The sequence below is a fragment of the Myotis nattereri genome (genome assembly GCF_964212035.1).
Source record: "Myotis nattereri genome assembly, chromosome: X".
NCBI lineage: Eukaryota > Metazoa > Chordata > Mammalia > Chiroptera > Vespertilionidae > Myotis > Myotis nattereri.
In genome coordinates, this window is record NC_138078.1 from 152,579,721 (window position 1) to 152,607,665 (window position 27,945).

At 39.2% G+C, this 27,945-nt stretch overlaps 1 protein-coding gene across 1 annotated transcript in view; it reads right to left on the reverse strand.

The window, feature by feature from the left end:
• The window catches only part of USP9X (ubiquitin specific peptidase 9 X-linked), a 73,864-nt gene that overhangs the window by 25,428 nt on the left and 20,491 nt on the right, over positions 1 to 27,945 (reverse strand). Inside the window, exons 3-22 of the mRNA XM_081081334.1 lie at positions 26,706 to 26,851; positions 25,675 to 25,754; positions 24,174 to 24,286; positions 22,902 to 23,120; positions 20,607 to 20,722; positions 20,076 to 20,327; positions 19,865 to 20,003; positions 17,461 to 17,613; positions 16,480 to 16,584; positions 15,596 to 15,802; positions 14,065 to 14,201; positions 12,729 to 12,862; positions 7,008 to 7,095; positions 6,086 to 6,428; positions 4,622 to 4,717; positions 3,906 to 4,117; positions 2,454 to 2,694; positions 1,979 to 2,128; positions 1,486 to 1,606; positions 49 to 179 (exon numbers count right to left, since the gene is read on the reverse strand). Of these exons, the coding sequence (XP_080937460.1) occupies positions 49 to 179; positions 1,486 to 1,606; positions 1,979 to 2,128; positions 2,454 to 2,694; positions 3,906 to 4,117; positions 4,622 to 4,717; positions 6,086 to 6,428; positions 7,008 to 7,095; positions 12,729 to 12,862; positions 14,065 to 14,201; positions 15,596 to 15,802; positions 16,480 to 16,584; positions 17,461 to 17,613; positions 19,865 to 20,003; positions 20,076 to 20,327; positions 20,607 to 20,722; positions 22,902 to 23,120; positions 24,174 to 24,286; positions 25,675 to 25,754; positions 26,706 to 26,851 (3,183 nt within the window). The remainder of the gene's footprint in view (positions 1 to 48; positions 180 to 1,485; positions 1,607 to 1,978; positions 2,129 to 2,453; positions 2,695 to 3,905; positions 4,118 to 4,621; positions 4,718 to 6,085; positions 6,429 to 7,007; positions 7,096 to 12,728; positions 12,863 to 14,064; positions 14,202 to 15,595; positions 15,803 to 16,479; positions 16,585 to 17,460; positions 17,614 to 19,864; positions 20,004 to 20,075; positions 20,328 to 20,606; positions 20,723 to 22,901; positions 23,121 to 24,173; positions 24,287 to 25,674; positions 25,755 to 26,705; positions 26,852 to 27,945) is intronic.

Genomic DNA, 27,945 nt, shown 5'->3' on the forward strand with positions numbered 1-27,945 from the left:
AGGTCAAATGTGAAGAACGCGGGGAAAATTCAAAAGGAAAAAGCGAACCTCTGTCAGGTATAGCACTTGGGAAGCGGAAGGACCAAAGAAAAGCGAGTCAAGAGATGGGCTAAGGCTGCTGTCTCCAAGCTTCGCGTGGTCTAAGCAAATCGCTCTCAGTTTTTCTATTGTTGTGCTATCTGCGAAAAGGAGAGAGACACAGGCTAAGACAAAACATCCGTCATGCACGCATAAGCAGTTCACTTTTGATATTTTGAAGACTTTAGTATGAAGTAACAATCAGTTCAGTTATAGGCTCCAACTTCACAAGACATAACCAGATCTGGATTAAAGAATGGCTAAGTAAATAAACAAACCAGGGCTCTTTCATCAGCCAACCAAACCCCAGTAAGGAAGCAAGCTCCTCCTACTCAGACTTCAAATCAACATGGCCTCCAGCCCCCCCCCCCCCCCCGCCCCAGCCACTGGAGACTGAAAAAAAAAAAAAAAAACACAAGACACTTCAAAAGGAAGTTCTTAATGAAAATAACAAAAAGGAAAAAATGGCAAGCTCTTCCCTCCAGTTGAGCCCACAACCCAGGCATGTGCCCTGACTGGGAATCCAACAGTGACTTCCTGGTGCATAGGTTGATGTTCAACCACTGAGCACACCGGCCAGGACCCCTGCTTCCTTTGAGTGTTGAGTGTATGTGTGTAGCAACCAAGCGACAGAAAAGAAGCTAACATTTGTTGAATACTGATTACGTCCCAGTCACCAGACCACATATCAAATAGTTATTATTGTTAGCTCCGTTTTGCATACCAGGATTGGAACTAAAGTCTGGTCGAGTCCAAAGTCTCTGATCTAAATACTATAGTACAGTCATTACTGGCCTTTTCGAAGCTGGCTATTTCAAGTCTAGGCCTATACTTTGGTTATATAAAATATGGAAAGAAAAATAAAAGAAGCACCCTCAAGATTCCCTGCTTGGAGCTGCCTGGCCAGAGCTCACTGTCGCCACCTGGTGGCATTACGCTCTTAAAAATAAGACCAGGGATTCTGGAGTCCTGGGGCAAGCATCAAGCTGGTGGCTGGAGGGTATTGGAAAATGGCATTGCAATGAGGCGGGATTCAATAAATGGGCTAATGGGAGGCCATACAATCCCTGTGGATGGCGATGTAAAAGAAGCTCTAGGCTTCTGGAGAACCTGTACAATGACAGGGTGTTGCCCAAAAGCGAGCAGAGCACTGGCCCTGTCCATGAATTCTATCTGAAAGAGGTTTTTTTGTTTTTGTTTTTTGGGGGGGGGGGGGGGGGGGGGAGAACCACCCATCACTCCCAGGCTTTGTGAAACCAGGCAGTTGACTGAAGATCGCCAACTCCTGCTCTGGCCTATGCCATAAGGCGTGTTCCATCTACAAACAGAAGTTGCTAATACATCCTGTTATTGGCCAGCATGTACTTTATCAGCAGTATTTTTAGTTTTGTTTTTTGTTAATCTTACCTGGTGGCATAAGTTTCATAAGCACTCTTGCACCATCTCTAAGAGATGGCATATTTAGGCTGCTACCTAAGTCTGCAACTTGCCAAAGGAAAGAGATGTATCTGGGATGCAGTGACATTATCTAGAATACAAAACACACAAAACGTCCACCTGTAAATTACACCTCCCCAGGAAGGCCCAATACATTCGTTTGTTAACTGCCGCACTTCTGTTTATGCCATTTCTAGTCTTTAAAACAGTCTGCCTTCCCCTCTTCCCACCTTTACAAATCCTTCAAGAAATACACTATCCAAGCCGCCTCCAATAATTGCTACGTGAGTTCTTTTTTACTATTTTGTTAAAAGATTTCTCTCATATATCAGAGGGATCCCCTCTAAAGTTCACTGTGAACTATAAAGCTCCTCCAGGAAAAAAACCACCCTATTCAATATAGGTCTTTATTCTCCAAGAGGCTAGCACAGTGCCTGGCATACAGTAACTTAAAGCTACTCACCACCCCGGGCAAACAGCTTTCCACTTCTGGGTTGGGCCCATCGCTGTAATGGTTACCATGGTTTCCAGGAGATCCAGTTGAGGAATCAGAAGAGCTATCAGGGCTCGAAGGCATATTGGAACTTATTTGTGTAAGCTTGGCTGTAATTAGCTGCAAATGACATAGTATTTAGTATCAAAGACAAGGAAAACACACAAGACTTAAGTCAGTAACACACCAACAAAAACCTACGTGCTATGTTTTTTCAAAGTGTTGTGTAATATAACCATATGATTAGTTTTTAGAAAGCCTTTCCTCTACCTACTTTGTAATATCGATGCCTGTTTTATTTAATGTTATAATTCCAACACCTAATACAGAGCCTCACACATAACAGATGCTCAATTCACATTTACTGAATGAAATGTTGACTGCGGAAATAAAGATAGCCTCAGCTTTGATTTTCTTGAAAAGTTTGGTATTCATAGATCCTTACCGATTTATCCTTTAAGTTCAATTGTCCAATCAACTTTCTATCATCTGCAGGATCTATCAGTTCCCCGCCCACGAAGAGCTCTATTTTTGTATGGGCTACGTTGGCTTTAATGCGATTGAGAATGCACCGCCGCACGGAACCGATAGTGTCATTTGTGTGGGACCACACGTCCAGGTCATCAACCTGTCTGCCCTGGTTCGGAAACCGGACTATAAAAGAGAGGTGTTTACCACGGAAAGCTCTGGGGGAAGAAGAGAGAAAACATCGTCACATTCAGCAACTTGCAAATCTTCTTGCAAAGATAAAGCTACAAATCTAATATTGACTATTTTTTTTATTAAACCAGAGAAAGTGAGGTAAGGCTAGTTATTTTTAGGGTCTTGAACATAAAAACTTACTGCTCCTTTGAACTACAAATACTGTAAGTGATCTTAAAAACACAACATTCCATTGTTACTACTCTTGTACCTATAGTTGCAGAAAATGAAGCATCTAGTTTATAAGAAATTAACACAGAGACATGAGTAAACATGTAACTTATTTTAATGCTATAAAGCCCAACTCACCGGGACTTTGCAAATGTGGAAGGTAACTTTATCTTGAGAGCACCAACAAAAATGCTAAGGTGCTCATTTTTTCTGAAGAACTCTTAATATCAGAATTCACCCCCTCAAAATGATGTTTATACTAGAATATTATTGCAGATAAGATACAGAAAGTAAAAATAAATAAGGAGCTGTTGTAAATAATTTCATGATTAACAAAGAGAACCGTTTCATAAAGAGAAATCTTTTAAAATAAACACTGATGACACTCATTCTATAAACATCTCTAAATAATAAATACTATTTGATTTACTAAATGGTGAGACCATAAAAGAACTGGTGGGAGACTGCTTGGAAATGTTCTTGCTATTCTGGCTCTCTGTCAAAGCACCTTTTAAAAGTCCTTTCCAATTACTCTCTCATCTTACTATGCCATTATTTTTAACGGAGTAAATGAATGGCATCAAAACACTTTAACTGTGAAATAGTCCTGCAACACTTACCAGAAAATAAGTCATTGGCAAAAATAAACAAACGAGAGCAAACTTGACGAGTGAGAACACGAACAAAATACTAAAACAGAAAACAGATCCCGAAAAACAAAAAGAGGTCTAGGATTAACCAAAGGTTTTAAAAGATGCAAATAATGTTCTTCATCGTCAAGATCCCAACGCTTTCTTCTGGTACAATGAGAGAAAGAGACACACATCAATGCGAGAAGAAATATTGATCCGTTGCCTCCTGCGTGGACCCCATCAGGGGACTGACCCAACCCTGAGAAGCACCCTGACCGGGAGTCGAACAGCAACCTTTTGGTGCACGGTGCTACCCTCAACAGCTGAGCCACACTGGCTAGGAAATACCAAGGCATTAAGCAACAGCACTGGTGGATCACTTTGTCACTAACCTTGACATGGGCAGAATTGTTCTTTCCTCGTGGTAATCGCTGTCGCACTCATTTATGTACTCCCTCAGCACGGTTAGCACTCGAACCATCCGAACAGCTTCCTGTCTTGCACAATTAATACTGTCCTTGTCACCATCCAACACACACAGCGTGTCATAGGAGGCTTTCAAACGATCAAAGCAAGACTGAATGAAGTCTTCATGGATCACCACCTACAAATAATGGGTCAAATATGACAGTTCAAGTTGCTTTGGAATGTAAAAATTAAAGGCACACGTTAAACTTTATTCCAATCAAAGATGGCAACAACTCATTTAAGGGTAGCCGTCAATTAACCATGATCATCTTTAGCCAGGGAGTCTATACTGATAATAAAATATGCTATGCATTGTCAAAGGAAGGAAGAGTCATATAAGCATAAATTAGATACTCAAAAAGAAAACTTCAGGATTAGGTGTTAGAATCAAAAGAAATTCAGTCACAATCTCTTGCCATAATCATACTCAAAATGATCACTTCAAGATAATTATTAGGACAAGATTCATTTAGACAGCATTTTATACAAGAGAAATAGGGACCAAATATTTTAGGTATATTTATAAGAGCTGAAACAAAAGAATTCCTAGTTAATTCTAAATTAAAGAAAAGTTCTTTAAAGGAAAAAGTTCTTCAACCAGTTTCCATTTGTGTATGTTTGAATGCATGTCAGTCCTCACCTGATTGACCTGTAGCCTTGGCCCCAGGTTTGTGTATATCTCTTTAAGGAGATCTATAGCTCTGCTGGCAATATCGTCATTGCTCTGAATCACAACCTAGGATCAAAAAGATATCTTAGTTGGCCATTTCAATTCAAACCATCCCCTCAGCTATTTTTCATATAGTGTTCAATAATTTCAGGATACACCGACTTCGATAATCAAGAAAACCAAGTACAATTAAGTGAGAAAACAAACCAAAATAAAGAAGATAAAGGCAAGTCTTCGAATAAAGAAATTTGTTGAAGGGAAGACTCATTTTCCTAAGGACATCATACGTTTTAATCAAGACCACTGTTTTTATTGACATACAATATATATTAGTTTCAGGTGTACATTAGTGACTATTTGTATAGATTACGAAATGACCACCACGGTTAAGTCTAGTTACCATTTGTCCCCAAACAAAGTTATTACAACACTGACTGTATTCCCTGTGCTGTACATGAAACCCCCAGGACTTCTACCTGGAAGGTTGTACCTCTTAGTCCCCTTTACCTATTTCACCTGCCCCAAGTAACTTCTTCAGATCTTTATCATTCCCCTCATTATGCCGGTGGCATTGAAATTACATGCAGAAGTCTGGGACTCTGAGGTGACTTAGGGCTGAGCCATGTAACAGGCTTGGGGAAGGGAAGTGGAGGAGCACAAGGAGACGGAGGAGAAAAAGTACACAGGCTTTCCTTCCGCGCTTCAACTAGTTTTACGTTGTGGAGTAGTGTGTACACTTTTATTTAAAAAAAGGGTTTCTGCTGTTTAAAAAAATGCTGAAAACATGTCAACCATAACTGAAAAATTTAACAACTATTTAAAAATGTTGCAAACCCCTTACTTAATCCAAAAATCTAAATAATCAAATACCACAATGAAGAGCTTAGGCTAGCTAGTTTGCAGAAAAAGATTCGATGTAAAAATTATATATACACACTGCTGTGACCAGGTCAGGGTTTAAAGGCAGGAATGATAACAGCACACTGTGACAACATGCAGGAACCTGGGGGGTATCACGCTCAGTGAAGTAAGTCAGCTGGACAAAGACGGATACCACGTGATCTCACTTGCATGGGGAATCTAAAACAAACAACAAATTAAGAACCCGAACTCATAGATCCAGAGATCAGATTGGTGGCTGCCAGAGGTGCCAGGTGGGTAAAATGGGTGAAGTTGGTCAAAAGGTACAAACTCCCAGCTATAAATTAGCCAAGTCTCGGGATGTAATGTACGGCATGCTGACAAGTTAGTAATACCGAGTGCATATTTGAAAGTTGCTAAGAGATTAAATCTTTTTTTTTCTTTTATGATTAAGATGAGCTATCACTACCTCCTGGGACAAGCGCCAGGGAAGACGCAGACATGTCACCCATATGCAGAACTGGGGCTCCTTCCCTACTGGAAAAGCTCCATCACATACAATGCTTCACTTACCCGCCAAAGGTAGTCTAACCCTATCAACTCCAGGTCATCCATCATGTACGCTCTCCTCTTTGCTACCAGTTTTCCTTCTCGACAATTCACAGCTTTGAAGAATCGCTCAAAACATTTCATGCCGTTTTCCGTTAGGAGGGAAGGGTCGAGCTGGAGCACGTTGCTTTCGAAGAAGTCCTTGTTGATGTCAGGGTCCAAGTCTGGCTCATCCCCCATCAGCTTGGAGTACCACTTGAAGCAGGCCTCGCGGTCGCACAGATACACAGCGTTCTCGGCCAGGCACTTCCAGATCTGCTTCGCCTGCGGGGCACACAGCCACAGCTGGCCGTCCTTCAGCAAGAATCTTGGAAAAACGGGAAAAAACAAGCCATCAGAGCTACATCGTGTTTACCCCAAGATGCAATCTATAGATATCTATACATATAGGCAATCTATACATAAAGTCATTGAAAACCACACACCACTGAGCAAACTCAGCCTGCTACTGCGTTTAGCTTTGGCTTAAGGACCCAATCTGAGGAACATTAGCACTGCTGGGTGCACAAGGCACCGGAGGACCCCAGCATTCTTTCGGGTGCTGGTCCAGCAGCCCTTTGCCCCCACTTCCTGAGTATCTCTGATGCCATTACGGTCAGTTTGGGTCTCTAGCGGTTTGTCTCAAAAGATGGCAACTTGCGCTTAAGAATAGAATTCTGTATAAAAGTTTAAAATGTGTCCTCTTCAAGCACTGCAAAGAAGAAGAGTTAAAACTCAGACAATTCTAAATGTTTAATGAACGAACAATGGGGAGATGTCCTGTGACTTTCAGGCAATGATTTCCGCGTGGGAAAAGGCAACCTAGAAGACCCCAGCGACACCTCGTATGAAGCTGGCTTTCTCATCTGTGTCTTACATAGAGCCGCAGTGATTGATTGACACAAACCTCAGGAAGTTCAGTCGCTCTTGGACTTCTTGAACGTGGCTGTATCTACTTCCTAGCCTTACAGTTTGTGGGTCGTAGTCCTCATGGTCTGCAAATTAAAAGAAAATCATGTATGACGTATTCGGGCACCCACATCACTGGGACTTTAATCAAAGAAAATGACGTCACTTACAAAGTCATTAACTTGACATAAAAAGGCATCGTGAAGTTTACTAATTATTGGTGATTTCGAGTCAGCTCCTATTTCCCCCACAAAAATAGATTTTCCTTATACATAACCAAAAGAAAGGATCCGTTAAATGTGCTATAAAAGAAATTACTGACCAGGTTTCTCCACTGTAATCTGTGGGGAGCTACTTTGCGACTATGTAATTTGTCTTGTTTCTCTGCCCACTAGTTTTAGCATCACCCCCCGCCCCCTTTTATTCAGGTGGCAGCACTTTACCAAGACCTGGGACCCAAATGATCAAGAAAAGTCAAGAAGAAAGATCCCTCTATGCTAAACGGGAATGGAGAGGCCCTATACTTCGTTATAAAAAAGCTTCCCGGCTGTGAAAACAAAGATGTGACTGGCTTTCTTCTACTTAGGCTAACGTTTTTCAGGGTTCATCCATGTTGTGACATTCTTTTACTACTGCTAAATAGCCTTCCACTGTATGCATCTACAACATATTGTTCATCCATCAAATGATGGACACCTAGGTTATTTCCACTTTTCTGGCTAACATTCATGTTCAAGGTTTTGCATGGAACTATGTTTTCATTTCACCTGGGTATATAAATTACCTGGGAGTAAACTATATGATCAATTCTGTTTATCACTTGGAGGAATTGCCAACCTGTATACCAAGGTGGCTGCGCCACTTTACAATCCCGCAAACAACGTACAAAAGCTCCAACTTCTCCTCATTCTTGCCAACGCCTGCTGTTGTTTCATTTGTCACCCTCGTAGGTGTACAGTTTCTCACTGTGGTTGTAATTTGCATTTCCCCAATAACTAATGAAATCCAGCATCTTTTTATGCACCAAATGGCCATGTGCTTATCTTTGGAGAAATGTCTACACAGATCCTCTGCTGTTTCTTAATTGGGTTGTTTTTTAACTGTTGAACTGTAAGAGTTCTTATATATTCTGGATACAAGTCCCTTACCAGATACATAATCTATAGATATTTTCTCCCATTCTTGGGTTATCATTTTACTTTGATTGTATCATTTGCAGAAGTTTTAAATTTCGATGTAGTTCAATATATCACGTTTTCTCCCCTAAAAATGTTGCTTTGCCTAACCCAAGGCCACAAAGATTTATTCCTATGTTTTTTCCTAAGAGTTTTAAAGTTTTAAGGTCTATGGCAATCCTACCAATGAGTTAAAATTTGAGTGAAAACAGGTGGTTTTATCTTGTGTTGTATTCACATAAAAAGACTTTAAAAGAACAACTTGGTAAGCACCAGTGCCTGAAGGCACTAGTAGTAAGAACACGTGAGTAAATGTTAAGGATTTTAGTGAGTTTATTACTTTAGCTAAATGATGTTAAAAGAGGAGGTAGAATCAGCTGACTATACCACTGAGAAATGTTTTCTTCCCAAGATGAAGATGCTAGTGGTGAAATATGGGCGGGATAGTAATATTGGTGAGATAGTTATAAGAAACTGAGAGTATCAGCGAACCGTGGAAGCTGATGGTAGCCCTCAATTTCACTTACGTTTACCTGAGTTTTATATAGGAATGTATATAGATGTTAAGCAAAGCTCTCATGTTTCATAGGCATATTGGGATTTTACACAATCCAAAGAGTCTACCCAATATACTCTTCAAATAATCAGCATTAGAAACATCCTCATTTTAACCAGTTAACTGCCACGATATTTTGAATTTAATTTAAAAAGGCCCGCCACTTGCGTCTATAGACTAAGTGTACAAATGGTTAAAAATATATTATCGGCCCTAACCGGTTTAGCTCAGTGGATAGAGCGTCGGCCTGCGGACTAAAGAGTCCCAGGTTTGAATCTGGTCAAGGGCATGTACCTTGGTTGCGGGCACATCCCCAGTATGGGGCGTGCAGGAGGCAGATGATCGATGTTTCTCTCTCATTGATGTTTCTAACTCTCTATCCCTCTCCCTTCCTCTCTGTAAAAATCAGTAAAATATATTTTAAAAATATGTATTATTGGCTTCTGCAAAGTCTACTATAAAATGTCAAGAAATGGTATGTTCAGTAATCATTATGTTCAATTCTACCTCTAACATTGGTTATACACGGTTTCCTTTCCATGGCTATGGGAATAAACTTGAGCCTATAGGACAGTTTTTGTGGGGGTTTTTGGGGTGTGCGCTATGAATTTGGCATGAGAGAGAGGAGTATGTACTAAGAATGCCTCTGAACTCCAGCACACAGACTCCACTACAACTGTCAGAGGGCAAAAGGGCACTGAAACGGATCTCCACCGATGACGGCACTTACAGACTGGCTGTTACAAAAACAGGAAACTCGACAGTGACATGTTTAAACAACTTCACACTTTGAAACCCATGTAACATGTGGATTCTTGTAGCCTTGCATCTCCCTACTTGAGAATTTTTAATTCATAAATCGAGGCACTTAATGGAACAGACTTAGACAAAAAAGTTTTCCTGGAAAGATAATGGTGGTGGTATTAAGGACACAAAGGATGAAAATGAGTCAAGTACGTACCTAAGAAGGCAATAAACAATTGTAGGACAGGCGGTCACAGCCTCCAGGCAGGGAAGGAAAAAAGTTTAACAAGGAGAGTGGGGCAGGCAAAGACTAAAGAGTCTTGAAATGCTGGCTGGAGGTTAAGAGTGTGTAAGAGTTAAGAGGGTGTAAGAGTTAAGAGGAAAGTGAAAGTGGGTCATAAGCTAAGAAAGGAACACAAAATATATCTGTTGTCGGGGAGTGTTACCAAACATTCAAGGAAGAACTAAAACCTATCCTCCTCAGACTACTACAAAAAATTCAAGAGGAAGGAACACTTCCAAGCTCATTCTATGAAGCCAGCATCACCCTAATACCAAAACCAGGTAAAGACAACGCAATGAAAGAGAATTACAGGCCAATATCCCTCATGAACATAGATGCCAAAATCCTCAACAAAATCTTAGCAAATCGGATCCAGCAGTACATCAGAAAGATCATACACCATGACCAAGTAGGATTTATCCCAGGGATGCAAGGATGGTACAATATCCGCAAATCAATAAACGTGATACATCACATAAACAAATTGAAAGAAAAAAACCACATGGTCATATCAATTGATGCAGAAAAAGCATTTGACAAAATCCAACACCCATTTCTGATAAAAACTCTCAGCAAGGCGGGAATAGAAGGATCATACCTCAACATAATAAAAGCCATATATGACAGGCCCACAGCCAGCATCATACTCAATGGACAAAAACTAACACCATTTCCCCTAAGAACAGGAACAAGACAGGGATGCCCCCTCTCACCACTCCTGTTCAGCATAGTACTGGAAGTGTTAGCCATTGCAATTAGGCAAGAAGAAGATATAAAAGGCATCCAAATTGGGAAAGAGGAAGTAAAACTGTCCTTATTTGCAGACGACATGATATTATACATACAAAACCCTAGAGACTCCATCAAAAAGCTACTAGACTTAATACATGAATTTGGTAATGTAGCAGGATACAAAATTAACCCCAAGAAATCTGAGGCATTTCTATACACCAATAGTGAACTTTCAGAAAGAGAGATTATAAAAACAACCCCGTTTACCATCGCACCAAAAAAATTAAGCTACCTAGGAATAAACTTAACTAAAGAGGTAAAAGACCTCTACTCAGAAAACTACAGGACGCTGAAAAAAGATATAGAGGAAGACATAAACAGACGGAAGAACATACCGTGTTCATGGATTGGTAGAATCAACATCAGTAAAATGTCCAAACTACCCAAAGCAATCTAGAAATTCAACGCACTTCCCATTAAAATACCAATGGCATACTTCACAGATCTAGAACGAACTCTCCAAAAATTCATCTGGAATAAAAAAAGACCCCAAATAGTAGCAATCCTGAAAAAGAACAAAGTAGGTGGGATCTCAATACCAGATATCAAGCTGTATTACAAAGCCACTGTTCTCAAAACTGCCTGGTACTGGCACAAGAACAGGCATATAGATCAATGGAATAGAATAGAGAGCCCAGAAATCGGCCCGAACCAATACGCTCAATTAATATTTGACAAAGGAGGCAAGAACATACAATGGAGCCAAGATAGTCTCTTCAATAAATGGTGTTGGGAAAATTGGACAGATATACGCAAGAAAATGAAACTAGACCACCAACTTACACCATATACAAAAATAAACCCAAAATGGATAAAGGACTTAAATGTACGACAGGAAACCATAAAAATTCTAGAAGAATCCAAAGGCAACAAAATCTCAGACATATGCCGAAGCAATTTCTTCACTGATACAGCTCCTAGGGCACTTGAAACTAAAGAGAAAATGAACAAATGGGACTACATCAAAATAAAAAGCTTCTGCACAGCAAAAGAAACCATCAACAAAACAACGAGAAAACCCACTGTGTGGGAAAACATATTTGCCAATGTCATATCTGATAAGGGCCTAATCTCCAAACTTTATAGGGAACTCATACAACTTAACAAAAGGAAGATAAACAATCCAATCAAAAAAATGGGCAAAGGACCTAAATAGACACCTGTCAAAAGAGGACATTCAGAAAGCCAAGAGACATATGAAAACATGCTCAAAGTCACTAATCATTCGAGAGATGCAAATCAAAACAACAATGAGGTATCATCTCACACCTGTCAGACTGGCTATCATCAACAAATCAACAGGCGACAGGTGCTGGAGAGGATGTGGAGAAAAAGGAACACTTGTGCACTGCTGGTGGGAATGCAGACTGGGGCAGCCACTATGGAAGACAGTATGGAGTTTCCTCAAAAAACTGAAAATGGAACTCCCATTTGACCCTGTGATCCCACTTCTAGGAATATATCCCAAGAAACCAGAAACACCAATCAGAAAGGATATATGCACCCCTATGTTCATAGCAGCACAATTCACCATAGCTAAGATCTGGAAACAGCCTAAGTGCCCATCAGTAGATGAATGGATTAGAAAACTGTGGTACATCTACACGATGGAATACTATGCTGCTCTAAAAAGGAAGGAACTCTTACCATTTGCAATGGCATGGATGGAACTGGAGAGCATTATGCTAAGTGAAATAAGCCAGTCAATGAAGGAAAAATACCACATGATCGACTCATTCATGGATAATAGAGACCATTATAAACTTTTGAACAATAATAGATACAGAGGCAGAGCTGCCTCAAACAGATTGTCAAACTGCAGCGGGAAGGCCAGGGAGGGTTGGGGGTCAGGAGGGAGGGGGGTAAGAGATCAACCAAAGGACTTGTATGCATGCATATAAGCATAACCAATGGACATAAGACACTGGGGGATAGGGGTGGCTAGGGGACTGTCAAGGGGGGGGGAGGACACATATGTAATACCCTTTGTAATACTTTAAGCAATAAAATGTGTGTGTGTGTGTGTGTATATATATATATATATATATATATATATATATATATATATATCTGTTGTCACTTTGAAGGTAATTAATGCTGACCCCGCCCCCGGCTGGGAAGGGAAGTTGCTGTCATTTCCCATAATTCCCGTTAGCTTGTAGTACATACCTCTAGCATACAGTCTCATGCTTTCCATGTAAGTTGCAAGATTTTCTGCTACCAAAGTAACTAGGGCATGATTGTGCTGAAGTTGATTGATTAAGTCATGGCGATAAAATACATGGGGACTTCGCTGAGTTTGACTGAAACGAGAAGAACTTAACAATATAATTAGGCAATTAATTCTGTTGGAATCAAAAGAGCTTATATACTCTAAATTCTTAGCTACTAATTGAAAAACTTCAAATGGGTTCTTTCATAACAGAAGCGTACTTTTGGCCATTTAACTTTAGTGGCAAGCAATTTAAAAGAAAACCAATGCCTCCAAAAATAAAACATACCATTATTATTTTACACACACACAAAATACATTAATATTCTCCACTACCACACCAATGGGCGTTTAATTTAATAACCGATTTCTACTTCCATGTTATACTAGTGCCAAAGGACTTAAGTTTGCTAACTATTTGTAGAATTATAAAATAGAAACACTCCTTGCCAGATTAGCACCACAAAAATTATGCTGTAATTACAGTAAAGAATTTAAATTTTCTCCACTGTTTACTCCTACAGTTTTTGTAATTTCATAGTATTTTTCTAGCCTTAAAAAAAAACACACACACACAGCAGAAGACAAAGTTCAAGTGTTAAAACCAAAACACGTGGCCTTTTCTGTATTAGGCATAATCGTAATAATCGAGAGTTGTAAAAGATCTTGGCAATCATTTAATTTTATACGTATAAGAAAATACATTCCTTTCGTTTAGAGAACCTTGACAAAATGATATGACTGTTTGGCTACAAGGGTCATAACCTAGGAATCCTGACTCCACTGTGAATACGCTCTGCATTACACCCAGCTCTCTTTTCCCACCCTTTTCTTTTTCATGTTATCAGTTCCAACTCTATAACCAAACAATACAAGGACAAATTATTCCAGGAACCACAATTTAGCAAGTGAGATAATATATTTATAAGGGGCAGACACTGGGCAGAAAGGGGCACGGGCAGGAAGGAAAAACGGAAATGAGAGATGAAACTGACGCAGCACAAGCCATGAAACTGCCCGGCTCACTTGCTGGAAGGAAGAGGGAATTCTGAACCCAGAACCTGAAGGCAGTATTACTGTCTTGCTTGTGATATGTATCACTTAACTGTAGCTTACTTCCTCATCAGTAAAATCAAGGAGGTGGTTATGATAATCTTTTCTTCCAAATAAACTCTTCTCTCAGCCGATTGGCCCAGTCTAATTTTCTTGTTTGCTTCTACCAGCTGATAATGCTGCTGTTTCTTTTCAAAAGCCATCAATGAAAATGCTGAAATGTTCTGTTAAAAGCCTTACCTCAAATTCTGAGGTGCCTCCCCAAACAAACTACAAATTTCTCTAATTTGTTTCAGAGCGGGGATGACCCATTTGTCATTTGTACGAAGTTCTTCTATAAAGCGATCTATCCACTGGATCTTCTGTGTGTCACGGTCCTTAAACGATTTCAATGTTTTATACAGGTCAATATAGCTTTCACAATTATAAAACAGAGCTTCTCTTGTACGATTAGCAACACAAACATTATGCCGTAACTGCAGTAAAGAGGTCAATGATAATTTGAAAAGTTGCTTTAAGTACATGTTTATTTCACATTTACTATCAAAACTCTAAAAAGTAAGACATTAGAAAAGTTTGCTATGACAGAGACTCGGATACAGCTATAGCTAGCTACACAAAGGTCTAGAGACGAAGCATTAGGCACACTGACAGAAACTAGGATTTGAAACATTTGCCAGGAAGTGGGCATTGAGCTATATCAATGGTTTTACAGATTCTACCAAATAATAAAATTTAGCAATAACAGAGAACCCTGATGGTTACACTACACAGCTTTGCTTTTAGTACACCGAGGAACATTGAGGATATCTTTGCCAATAATGGTATGGCAACTAAGTTTCACCACAAATAAAAACAAGGACATGCCCACATACACACAAGGAGAGAAAGGGCCAGAACGAGTGTAAGCACAGTTAGAGCCAACGTTATTTCATGTGCCATGTTTGCTTCTCATACCTCATGCACTTTACTCCTTCCCCAGTCAATAACAATCAGAAATGCAGGTCTGCGCACTTAATTTTAAGTTCGAATTGTTTTGTGTGTCTCCAGTTACTGGTTGCTATATTAAATAAATACTTAACGAACGGTCACAAACAAGCAGAGTCAAAAACAGTAGCATCTGTCACACACACCTACTTGAGCTTATTTCAGCTCTTACTGAAATTTCAGTTCATCGGTGTAGCAAATAGTTCTAATTAAGTGAGAAACTGGTTGTTCAGCAATGTCCATGCATGAATTAAAAGGATACATATACCACAAGTTAGAATGCAGAGAAGCTGTTGTGTCATTTGTTTGCAGGAAAAGGCACTGAATGCTTTGCTGTTTAGGAAATTTTATTTATTTTTTCTAACTTCTCTATAAGCAAAGAAAACGTAACTTCCCTCACCATCTGAAGTCTCTACCCAGCTGTAATATCTTCTATCTCATGATGTGGTTGAAAGTGGCATTTCAGCACCATACATGTAACAAACCACCACCACCATACGGCCTGTGTGGGCTGTACTGCCTTTCTCCCAAGGAGACTAAAACGCTTTTCAGATGATACCCCAAACACCTAAGAAGAGGACGTAAACTTATACGAACAAAGTAAATCAATCCTTGAAAATTGCTTCAAAAATAATACTGGAATAACCTGAGACTATTCTGTAGCTAAGCCACCCTAATTGTGAAGAAGAGCCCAAGAGAGAGAAAGAGAGAGAAAGAGAGAGAGAGAGAGAGAGAGAGAGAGAGAGAGAGAGAGAGAGAAAGGCGCCGAGCGGCACCCGCTCACCTGGGAGCAGCTGTAATCGAGTATTTTGATGTGGGCGCTGAGGGCCAGGTCCATGATGTCCACGGGCACGTCGTCGCTGTGGGCCAGGTTCCACAGGAGGTTCAGCACCTTGTGCGCCATCACACCGTCCTTGTCATCCTCCGCAAGACGACGAATCAGCTCCAGCAGCTTCTCCCGCTGCTTTTTACTTGCATTTGTCCAACTCGCCTAGAAAAGACATTTAAATGACATGAAACAACGTATTTCTTTCTCACTGCTTACAGTCCCCAGATTAGCTATATATTCATCACAGAAACATGGCTGAGCACAGAATTCTTCATAGTGATTATCTAGAACAGCAGTTCTCAACCCGTGGGTCACGACCCCTTTGGCGGTCGAACGACCCTTTCACTGGGGTCACCTAAGACCATCCTGCATATCAGATATTTACATGACGATTCATAAGAGTAGCAACATGACAGTTATGAAGTAGCAACGAAAATAATTTTATGGTTGGGTCACAACATGAGGAACTGTATTTAAAGGGCCAGAAGGTAGAAAACCACTGATCTAGAACAACTCACAGATCTAACAAATGAAATTTATTAAAAATAAAATGGCGCCAAAACCGGTTTGGCTCAGTGGATAGAGCGTCGGCCTGCGGATTGAAAGGTCCCAGGTTCGATTCCGGTCAAGGGCATGTACCTGGGTTGCGGGCATATCCCCAGTAGGAGATGTGCAGGAGGCAGCTGATCAATGTTTCTCTCTCATCGATGTTTCTAACTCTCTATCTCTCTCCCTTCCTCTCTGTAAAAAATCAATAAAGTATATTAAAATAATAATAATAATAAAAATAAAAAATAAAAAAATAAAATGGTGCTCCTTTAATTTATGTTAACTCTTACCTTAAAGCAATCAAAGAGATGATCGAGTTGTTCAGGAGAAAAATCCCAGGCCAACTTTGCCAGTAAATCATGTACATTCTTCACAATGGCCTCGTGCTTCCCCGCCTAGTGAAAACCCAAAGAAAACCAGAGACTTTGAACAGCAGGGAAGGAGTGTATAGGGCCTGCTGACAACCATCCTGTATAATACAAGCCTAATATGCCAAGTGTCTGAACGTTCATTCCACCAGTCGCTATTACACGCACGGACCACCAGGGGGCAGACGCTCCGACTGGTAGGTTAGCTTGCTGCTGGGGTCCAGCTGATTGGCACTGGGCGAGATGGGCCTGACAGGCCCTGGAGCCCTCCTGTGCTCCCCTCCCCGCCCCCGCCCTCTAGCTAATTAATAAAGTATTCCCAGCTCCATCTGTGTAAACATGAACATAAAAAATGTGTGACATTTTAAATGCTTTAAAACTGCCATCTAAAACCTGACAATTTAATTTTTCGATATGCATGGGAATTCACGTGAACCTTCATTATTGAATTTAATGTGCCAATTTTAACACTGCATGTAGGAGAAAAACAATCAGTTTCCAGCCCTGAAATAAAAGCGTTTTCTCTTCTTTCTGAGAAACTAGAAATCCTTTAATTATAGATTTTTATAAGCAATCTAGTGATCTCACTCCTCAGCGACCTTTTTCTTTGTATTGTTTTTGAAGAAACCAATTAGAGATGTCCTTCACTCTTTTAATAGATATTCCTTATTATTTCACAGTTTGCCTCTTATTTAAAACCACCCACAATGACCAAATACATCCCATGATAATTTTATATATTTTTATTAAAAAATATTATTGGCTATTTCAAAAAGATTCCTGACAGGATCGCTGTAAACAACAAGCATTTAAATATATTAATATTACCAACTACTCTATTTCCTTAGTATTAACGTCTTTCTTTCTTTTAAAATTCAAATAGCCACTATTCTACAACCATACCTGTGCTGCCCAGATATTATCAAGGTCTTGTAAGGTCAGAGCCTTTTCTTTGATGACGAAACGAAGAATCTTCTCCAGCTTCTCCACGTACTGTGGCTGGTGCAGGCTGTCTCGCAAGACGATGGATAAGATGTTGTTCTGCTGTATCCATTCCTAAACACAATTCGGAAATCGTCTTAAAGCAGGAACTAAACACAGAAGCTTTTAAAGGGATCTGCCTGAATGGACAAACAACACACACAAAACCTTTCGTCTCCCACCTAAACCCCTAGCTCAGGGCCGATGACTAGGCACCTCTCCATACCTTGTATCACATTCGAATCATTCTCCCCAGTTAAACAGAAGGGACCTTGAGAACAAGGGCAGTTCTTACACAGAGGTCTCGCCAGTACTGTCAGAGAGTATGCACTAAGGTGATTCGACCCATCTTTTTAAAGCAGCATACTTCCTTTAAAAACTACATTATAACCAAAGCAAAGATAAACAGGCAAGCCTCCATCAAACAAAAGCTTCTACACAGAAAAGGAAACCATCAACAAAACTAAAAGGCAACCTACTGGATGGGAGAAAATAACTGCAAATCGTGTATCTATTAAGGAGCTAATATCCAAAATATGTATAGAACTTATACAACTCAATAGCAAAAAAGCAATCCAATTTAAAAATGGGCAGAAGATCTGAATAGACGTTTTCCCCAAAGATGACATCGAGATGGCCAACAGGTCCATGAAAAGATGCTCAACATCAGTCACCAGGGAAAATGCGACTCAAAACCATAATGAGCTAGTACCTCGCACCTGTGAAAGTGGCATCATCGAGCCCTAGCAGGTTTTGCTCAGTGGACAGAGCATCGGCCTGCGGACTGAAGGGTCCCGGGTTCGATTCTGGTCAAGGGCATGTACCTTGGTTGTGGGCACAGCCCCGGTGGGAGGCGTGCAGGAGGCGGCTGATCAGTGTTTCTAACTCTCTATCCCTCTCCCTCTTTGTAAAAAAATCAATGAAATATATTTTTTAAAAAAGTGGCATCATCGAAAAGACAACAAGTAAGTGTTGGTGAAGAGATGAAAAAAAGGAACCCTTGTACACTGTGGTTGGGAATGTAAATTTGTGCAACCAGCTTGGAAAAAGGACAGAGGTTTGTTAAAAACAGAACTGGCGTATGATCCAGGAATCCCACTAGAGGGCACATTTCCCAAAGAAATGAGCTTCTCTCACAGAGATATCTGCACTCTCATTGCAACGTTCTGTACAATAGCCAAGATAAGGGAGCAACCCAAGTGCCCATTGATAGAGGAGTGGGTAAAGAAACTGGTGCACACACTGGAATATTATTCAGCCACACACACACACAAAAAGAATGAAACCTTGCCGTTTGTGACAACCGGGGGCTTACGTTAAGTACAATAAGCCAGACAAATAAACACACCAAAGAAAGCGCATAGAGAACAGATGGGTGGTTGCAAGAGGCAGGGGATAAGAGAAATGGGTGAACTGTTTTGACCCCCCACCCACTTTAAGTTTAAATAAACTGAATAAAATTTTTAAAAAATTACAAGCAGTATTATTTAGCAATAGTTAAGAAAAATGCCATATATACAAACATGTATGGTAAATAAGGTTTCCTAAACTTTCAATGTCAAAATGATATAAATGTTAAGTGCTTAAGTTCTTAAAAAGAACAAACAGTAAATCATGTAGATCTTATTCTAGCAACTGTATTTCCTATTTGAAAATCTTTAAGTACCAAATACTGACCAATCTATTTCCAAGATGATCTTTATATGCTCCTTTTCAACCAACCCCACCCAACAAGCTAATAATTATTTCAGCAGTAAGTTGACCACAGGTGTGCTAAGATACTCATATCATCCTATATAATAAAGAGCTAACACGCTAATTAGCCTGGACAGCAGAACAACTGTCCAGACGACCTTCCAGATGAAGCCTGGGCTGCGAGGGTGGAGCCCCTTGCACAAATTTCGTGCACCGGCCTCTAGTTACCAAATAATAAACTATGCTATTGCAAAAAATTATCAGGATTAGCCGAGACCGGTTTGGCTCAGTGGATAGAGCGTCGGCCTGCGGACTGAAAGGTCCCAGGTTCGATTCCGGTCAAGGGCATGTACCTGGGTTGCAGGCACATCCCCAGTGGGGCATGTGCAGGAGGCAGCTGATCGATGTTTCTCTCTCATCGATGTTTCTAACTTTCTATCTCTCTCCCTTCCTCTCTGTGAAAAATCAATAAAATATATTTAAAAAAAAAATTATCAGGATTAGCAGTCATAAATCAGTCCAAACACCTGTCAATTTCACAGTTTTCTCTGAAATGCAAACACTGACTTTGAGTAGAGCTATTCTATCTTTTGCCTTGGGTATATTCATGAGAGGAAAATCAAGGACTTACTGCCATTCGTTCAGCTGTGAGCCACTCTTCCTCCTCGGGGTTCCCATGCCGGTGAGTGTAATACGAGACACTAGAAATCACCTTATTAACCTCATTCAGTGCATTCATCTTTCCATTGAAGGAAGAAATTTGCAATAATCTGTAAAAGAAACTCAGTAAGTATGATTCTAAGTGTCCAATAAATAATTGTTTCAAGAGGTAAATATCTTACCTAAGTATCATTTTTAACCTAAATATTTCTAAATTTTTTACAGTTTCTTCTTGTCCTGGAACCCTTGACGCTAAATTCTTCAAAGATTTAATAATCATTGAGAGGGCATCATTTTTGGCTTCATTCTTTGCTTCTTTTTTCAGCTCTTCATCAGTTAAGTTTTCTAAAAACTGTGGAACCATTTCTATGATTGGAAGAAAGTACTTTTTCACTGTGTGAAGAGTGAGAAATTCGTAGCTTTGTCCAAATGGTCTGAAATAAGAAAGGCAATAAGGATTACTCTTGTAATACATGATTTCTTACAAGCAACTAGGACTGAACTCAACTATTTATATTAACTTAAAAAATCCAAGTTATCAGTTAAAGAAGAAACCATACTTGAAAAGAGAAACTCATTTTAACTCAACTATTTATATTAACTTAAAAAATCCAAGTTATCAGTTAAAGAAGAAACCATACTTGAAAAGAGAAACTCAATTTATCGAGCAATTTCTAGAATGCACTGAAGATTTATTTTAAAACACAACTTACTTAATAAGAGCTGCAATTATTTGAACATTTAATGCTGATCCACTAATAAAACGATCATGCAAAATCTGGAACCCATTTAAAGTGCCGAATTTGTTGAGGAGATCCACTAGCCAACCCTGCAATACAGTTAATGAAGAAAGTTAACTTCCTGCCGTTAGGGGCAAAAGTACTATCTGAAGTCATTTCTTGACAAACATACTAGAAGCAAGAAATTCAATAAAAGAAAATTATTATGTAAAACCATCTTTAAAAAACCCAACAGCACAAAATACTGCACATGCTCACAGTAACGCTGAGACACAGAAGCCTAAGTAGCCGGACAGAGTTCATGACTAAGGCACAGCTGTCTGCTCAGACCAATATAGCTGGCGCACAGGAATTAGAAGCCAGACTTTGATTTCATAAATCCCATCATATGAAAATACCTTTTTATCATCTGAAAACATATTTTTAAAAATCTAAGAGGATAAAAGATTCTTTAAAAACACACACACACACACACACGCTCAAAGGATATATTCAGTAACTAAGATGTTTGAATTCATTTTTTGTTACAGGTAACCAATCCCTGGTATGATCTGATTCTCCTAACTAGAACATGCAGGGTGATGCTTTTGCTGACTCATGGGAATGCGCTCAGTTCTCATCTTAGAGGCACCACGATGTAATAGTATAGGTTGTCTTTCAACTGCTTCCCAAAGAAATAGCAGCGACTCAAAATGCCAACGGGGATGTACTAAGTAGCTAAAGGCATGCTTACATGTGGAAACTTAAGTGAATTAAAATGTTAGAGATCTAAGAATCAAATGTGTCTAAACATTTATGTACACATGATGACCTGATACTGTGCCTTCTTCTAAAAGAGGCCACATTTTAGAAGCCGTTGAGGGGAGGATAAGAGCCAGTTTCTCCACTAAGCCTTAAGCAAAATAATTTCTGCCACAATCGAAAAACCAAAAGCAATGTCTAGCAAAAATGAAAAATGCTAAGTAAAAGGAACTAATTTAAAGAGACAATAGGCTGGAGTTCGGGGTAGTTCTGATGTGGTTTTATGAGAATCTAAATTAATGAAAATCTCTAATAAATCAACTGTCGTATTTCTATAAATTCATTATTTCCTACCTTTTTATTTGGTCTTATAAGCTAATTCAAAACAATTCACCAGGTGCCTTTTGGCATCCAGCAACCCTAAGCACACACACACTGATGTGATGTACTTTTACCTCAGTAATCGGGATGAAACCATTAGGCTGATATAAGCTCCCCAAGTTTTCAGCTGCAACGTATGTTTAAACAATTAGGAATACTCAGTAATTATTAATACTCAAGAGCTAGGCTTGAAAGAAAGAAAATATCTTCAACTAGAATCCATCTTAAATTAAGTTGTTCCCTGTGAGTCTCTTACAGATTATTACTGACCTACACAGGAAAACATAAACTAAAATAAAGACAGGAATACAGGTATATTTTGGAGATTGCCACCATTTCAAAATTAATTTGATTTGCTCAAGCACAAATAAGCCGGAAGTGGCAATAATATGAGCCTTGGGAAGTATCAGAAAACCTCAGCTCTAAATTCAACACCTTGTGACCACTTTCACTTCTAACAGAATAAACCCACCATCACATGCATAAATTGAAATTTTCCTGGCTGTTTTTTTCTATTTATAGGGCCCACAATATTAAAAATGTCTCCCTAATGTCTAAAAATTAAAAATATATTGTTAATTATATAATATTTACATAAGAATTATACAGTTAGGGATATATTTTAGAGTATACACCATTTATGCCGATATAAAAAATTTACATCAGAACTTTTACGTAATTGCATTTATGTATACTATTTCATTGATATTGATGTTTTACTCTTTTTGCTTTCATTTATCATTTCTGTAACTTTACTTTTATGACACATTAGACACTTACAGGATATACTTGATCTTGGGGTCGAAATCTTGGACATAATTGTAGCCTTGGTCAGAGTATATTTAAAAGGAAAAATACGGTTTGCTTTATACTAACCCAAATCAGCACGATTTCCCAAGAGGCTGGGCAGAACAATGGGGACTAACTACATAGTGAAAGCTTAAAAAAATCCAGTCCAAAGCTATTTTGTCAATTATACCTCAATAAAGCAGAAAAAGAAATCCCCAAACACAAAATAATGCAGACCTCTTTAAGAGCAATATTACATTATTCTTCCCTATGTTGCTAGGAGGTTCAATCGCTTAAAATTTTGTGGCACAGCAAAGCAACTGTAACAGGGAATTGTGAAAATAACAAACCACACACTTTTGGTGAGCGAGGGTCTGGAGAACGAGCGAAGAGTTCATCTTCAGCCAACTGAACACTTGAAGACATGGATTCGCACGGACGGGTACCATTGTAGATATGGAACTTGCAATGAGGATTTAAGGCCATGGAGAGAAGTTCTAGAAGTGGAAACCAGTCTTGGGACAACTTGGCCACACATAGTTCCACCAGGCGATGAGTGTTATTGATAATACACCTCTGTTATAGATATGGGGGAAAGGTGATTCACAACATCAAAACATTGCAATTCCAAACAAATACTTTCTGATTTTCATTAATTATGTTGTAATGCTCTTTCCATTCTTCTATATTGATCATTTGGACATTTCACTAATATTGGGATCAAACGGACATATCAAAAGACAAATTTGCATCTACTTTATAATTTACATAGTACCTAGTTTCAAAAGCCATTTGGAACGGCTTAGAAAACGAAGAAGGCAATGCTGTATGTCCACAGACAAGATGCAAATTACCACTGTTTTTCTCTTTGGAATTTATATACTAGAGGCAGCAATTCTAAAATGGAAACAATACAGCAATTATCCAAGGTGGAGATTTGCTAAGCCTCAAGGCGAAAATGTGCCAGCACCTGCCAAGTTTCCAGGTCTATAGTTACAGTGCATTTTGCTAGACTGAAGGTGTCCACAGAGGGCTTGTGTGCTTTCGCCAGTCACTTGGTGACACCTGAGAATGCTTTCAATTCTCCACTGGAGAGGTTTTTTGTGCCACAACTACGATTTGAATTCAAGACTACAAATATGTTTGAATAGCGGCTTGTGGTTTAAATTTTCCGTTTTCACCTCTGTCACATGCCAAGGTTGAGGCATGTAGGTTTCTTTGCTGTCTCTGTATGATGGGTTGATTTCTCTGCACTAACCTAGTGTCCCAGGTATTAGATCCCTATCTTGGGTATGTTTCTCCCTTAGTAGCACATAAGAAATGAGCAGTGCACCTCACAACTAAGAGCATCATCATGTCAATGAAATGCGGTGATTTGCCTAAGGTCGCAGATTAAACCCAAGTTTCCTAAATCTAAAGCTCATACTCATTCTAAATGACCACACTTCCGTCAATAGAAATTATAATTTATAAAAAGCATTCTCAAACTTCTGCATTTTCAAACCTTTTTAATTCAACCAAAGGATCAAATATATATATATCCAAATACGTGTGTGTGTGTGTATGAATGAAAAATACAAATATCACTTCATAAATCTGAATTTTTTAAAGTCAAAATGCAAGACTCACGTGAATTTCAAACTTCCAGCCACTCACTGCCTCATCTGTAAGGATTTTAGTGAAGGATATTGTGAGCCCATCTCGAAAGAATCGCTGACATGCTTCACTTTTAACATCAAGGCCTAAGGAAAAGGGGAAAACAATTAATGTAAACAAAATATTTCTCTGGTTGTTTTATGATGCCTAATTATACAATAAAAGGTAGTAATTATAAACTACTCGCTGACAGCTAGCAAAGGCCGATTACAGCTTTAGGATTTTAATTATATAAAAGAAATGACAAAAGATAGTCCCAGAAAAGAAATATAGAGGTGGGGAAGATACATGCCCAGTGCCTAGATCATGTCAAGGACAGAAGTCTCTAAAAATTTGAATTGATAAATAAATGTGCAAATGCACATAAAATACTTGAGGCAGTGGAAAATAATTGAAATCTGATCATGCGTTTTCATTGCTTTTTACAATTATTTATACCTACTCAGTGGTATAAATACCACTTCAGTTATTTATACCTACTCACAACTAGAACATATCCATGGCTACCCTATTTCAGGAACTGAAATGTAACTGTCCGACTGGACAGTGTTGCTCAGTGGTTGATCATCAACCTATGAATCAGGAGGTCACAGTTTGATGCCCAGTCAGGGCACATGCCCAAGTGGCAGGCTAGAGCCCCAGTGTGGGGTGTGCAGGAGGCAGCTGATCCATGATTCTCTCTCATTATTGATGCTTCTCTCTCTCCCTCTTCCTTCTCTCTGAAATCAATAAAAACATATTTATTTCTAAAACTCTAACTGCCCTTTAATTTCCAATCCCTAAAAAAGTGAATAGAGAATGCTACAATAGTAGTCCTTTGCTAAGGAGAATTCAACTGCACCTGAAGTAGACCAAAGTCATTGGGGATAAAGATTAATTCCAACATTAAGTATTTACTTCTAGATGATAGAATAAATAGACCAGATGCCTTTTTCTTGGCTTATTGACAAAAATAAAAAAACTGACCTCATCTTTCAAGTTTTTTAGAGAAAAATCAAACTTTTCCTATGTATTAAATAAAAAACCATGTAAGCTAGGCAGTCTGCTTTAAATATGCATGTACACAGATTTTATGTATAACTTCAGAAAGTTTACAAACACCCTTAAGGCTGTCCAAAGGACATGAACCCTTGCTCTAGGCCAGTGGTTCTCAACCTTCTGGCCCTTTAAATACAGTTCCTCATGTTGTGACCCAACCATAAAATTATTTTCGTTGCTACTTCATCACTGTCATGTTGTTACTGTTATGAATCGTCATGTAAATATCTGATATACAGGATGGTCTTAGGGGACCCCGGTGAAAGGGTCGTTCAACCGCCAAAGGGGTTGAGAACCGCTGCTCTAGGCATATATCACAAGCCATGTCAAGAAAACATTGTTAGGTGTGAAAGAGGAAAAGTCAAGTGCTCAGCGATGGAGTGAAAGGCTATGTAGCAGCGCATACTATGCAGAGCGTACCAATACCGGAACTCACCTTTTTTACTAAGATCAATAGCAGCTTCCAAAAGCATTTCTAATTCCCCTTTCGGCAACACTGGGACCACCCACCGAGGCCTATTGAGTTTGAAAAATATAAAAAGATGTTGATTAGTGCACTATAAATGAGCTACTAGTTATAATACGTCATCATGAAAATACTAATATTCAAATAACAGTAAAATACTGAAACAAGGTTGGCAAGGTATCTGCGCTGTGAGACTTGTTTTTGAACGCTTTTAAGGAACTGTCAAACAGAAGATACAGCGATGAGAGGGAGAAATAAAATTATTTTAATAGAATATAAACCTACTGTCATAATCAAATGTCAATTAAGTGGATAAGCTATTGTTAGAGTTCGTGGGAAAGTCCTCTTTCAGGATTCAGATTAGAAGACATTATGATGAGTCACTGCTTAGTTGTTTTCAATTTCCTCACAAAGAACAAAATTCGGAGGCAATGATTGATTTCTGCTTTAATTCATCACTTTGTCAACTTTTCCTGAAGGCTAAGTGGGAGGGGAGTCTCCAAATTCACTCATCCGCTTCTACAGGTACCCAACCCGCTGCCTCCCTCAAACCAGGACGCAGCAAAGGATGTAGGCAGCATCCTGGCGGCGCTGTCTCTGGTGCCAGCGGAGGCCCGACCAGCTAGGATCTCTCTATGACCTGGTTTACCTCAGAGCCATGCAAAAATCATTCAAGTCATCCAGCAGCCGTGCAACCACCATGCCAGTAAGGAAAAAAACTTCATAAAATCTCAAAGGGAATCACACACACAGCTCTCCTGCAGAAGCATACCAGCTCTGGTTGCGAGCAATCTGAAAACTATTGGCACAGCGCCCTTTCATTTTTAAAATCCATTAAGAACCACAGATTTTAAGTACTTGACAATGACTTGACAATGCCAGGCTATTAAGGAGGCAGTGTGGTGACTATGGTAGCCTGTCCACGCTTTCTCTTTTTCTATCCACTACCCCTCACTATGCTGAGAGTATCACACACTCAAAGCCAAACCAAAGCAACTCACCTATTGATCATGTCATCCAACTTGGCGAGGTCCGTATGCGGGAACGCAGGCTCCTCCTCTTCCAGCTGTGGGGGAGCATCACCCTGACCTTGCTCATCTGGGGGAGTTGCCGGGGAATTTTCATTGGAGGAATCAGGCGATGGCGTCTTAAAAATCAACAATTCCAGATTTAGCTTTCTATAACATATGTACATCTAAGAATTCAAACACCAATACTGATTGGGGGAAATGACATACATATTAGGTTTCAGGCTATGCTTTAAAAGAATTTCATTTAATTCTCAACAGCCTAAGGAAGTAGTCTGCCATTTAACAGATGGAAAGACACACTCAGACCATCATGAATTAGCCCAAGGTTACAAAGCTCCAACTCTGTGGTCAGGATTTGAACCCAGATCTCATTCTGCAGTTTGTGTTCTTAATCACAATGTAGACTGCTGTTCTGCTTACACTTCCCACCATGACAGACTTTATTACACAAACAGAAAACGTCACATTTTACAGATTTAAAAGTTTTGACTTATAACTTATTTTTTAATTTGGAGAAAAAAAAACAACTTTATTCTATACTTTCCCTAGTCTCAGATCATTCTCCAGAAACTATGAAAACTTCATGATTGTGGTTTCTGAATAAATCACATCATTTTCACCTGATGTGGCTAATTTTATTCTTTCATTCTTCCTTTCTAGTTCATCTTTCTCTTCACCCTATTTCAGCTGTGCATACTTTCACAACCTAATAAAGTTTTAGGACCTTCATTCTTAGGAACGCTGGCTTATTATTTTTTAAAAGCCCCTTCCCCCTGGTATATATATTATAAATAATAAACTTTCAGGTACTCACAACTGTAAACCTACTTTTACACATCCCTATATACATGCTCACAGAAATTATAAAGACAAAAATAACAAAATACCTGTAATGGAACAACAGATAAGCACCAATAACATTTAAAATTATTTCCTTCCAATCTTTGTTCTATGAGCAAAAAACACCCCCGCCTACATATGTATACAGTTTGAATAAAATTAGGATGATACCTGCTTAATTAAGCCTGTGTCTTTCCATTTGACATTTGGGCATTTTCCTACACATCATTAAGAATCGTTTATAAAAAGTTTAATGCCATATCGTATTAAATGAATTAAACAAATGAAAGGATAGTTAGTATTTTGCAACTTTTATTTGCTAAGATAAACAGAGCTGCAATGAATCTTCTTATACATCCATCTTTGTGTT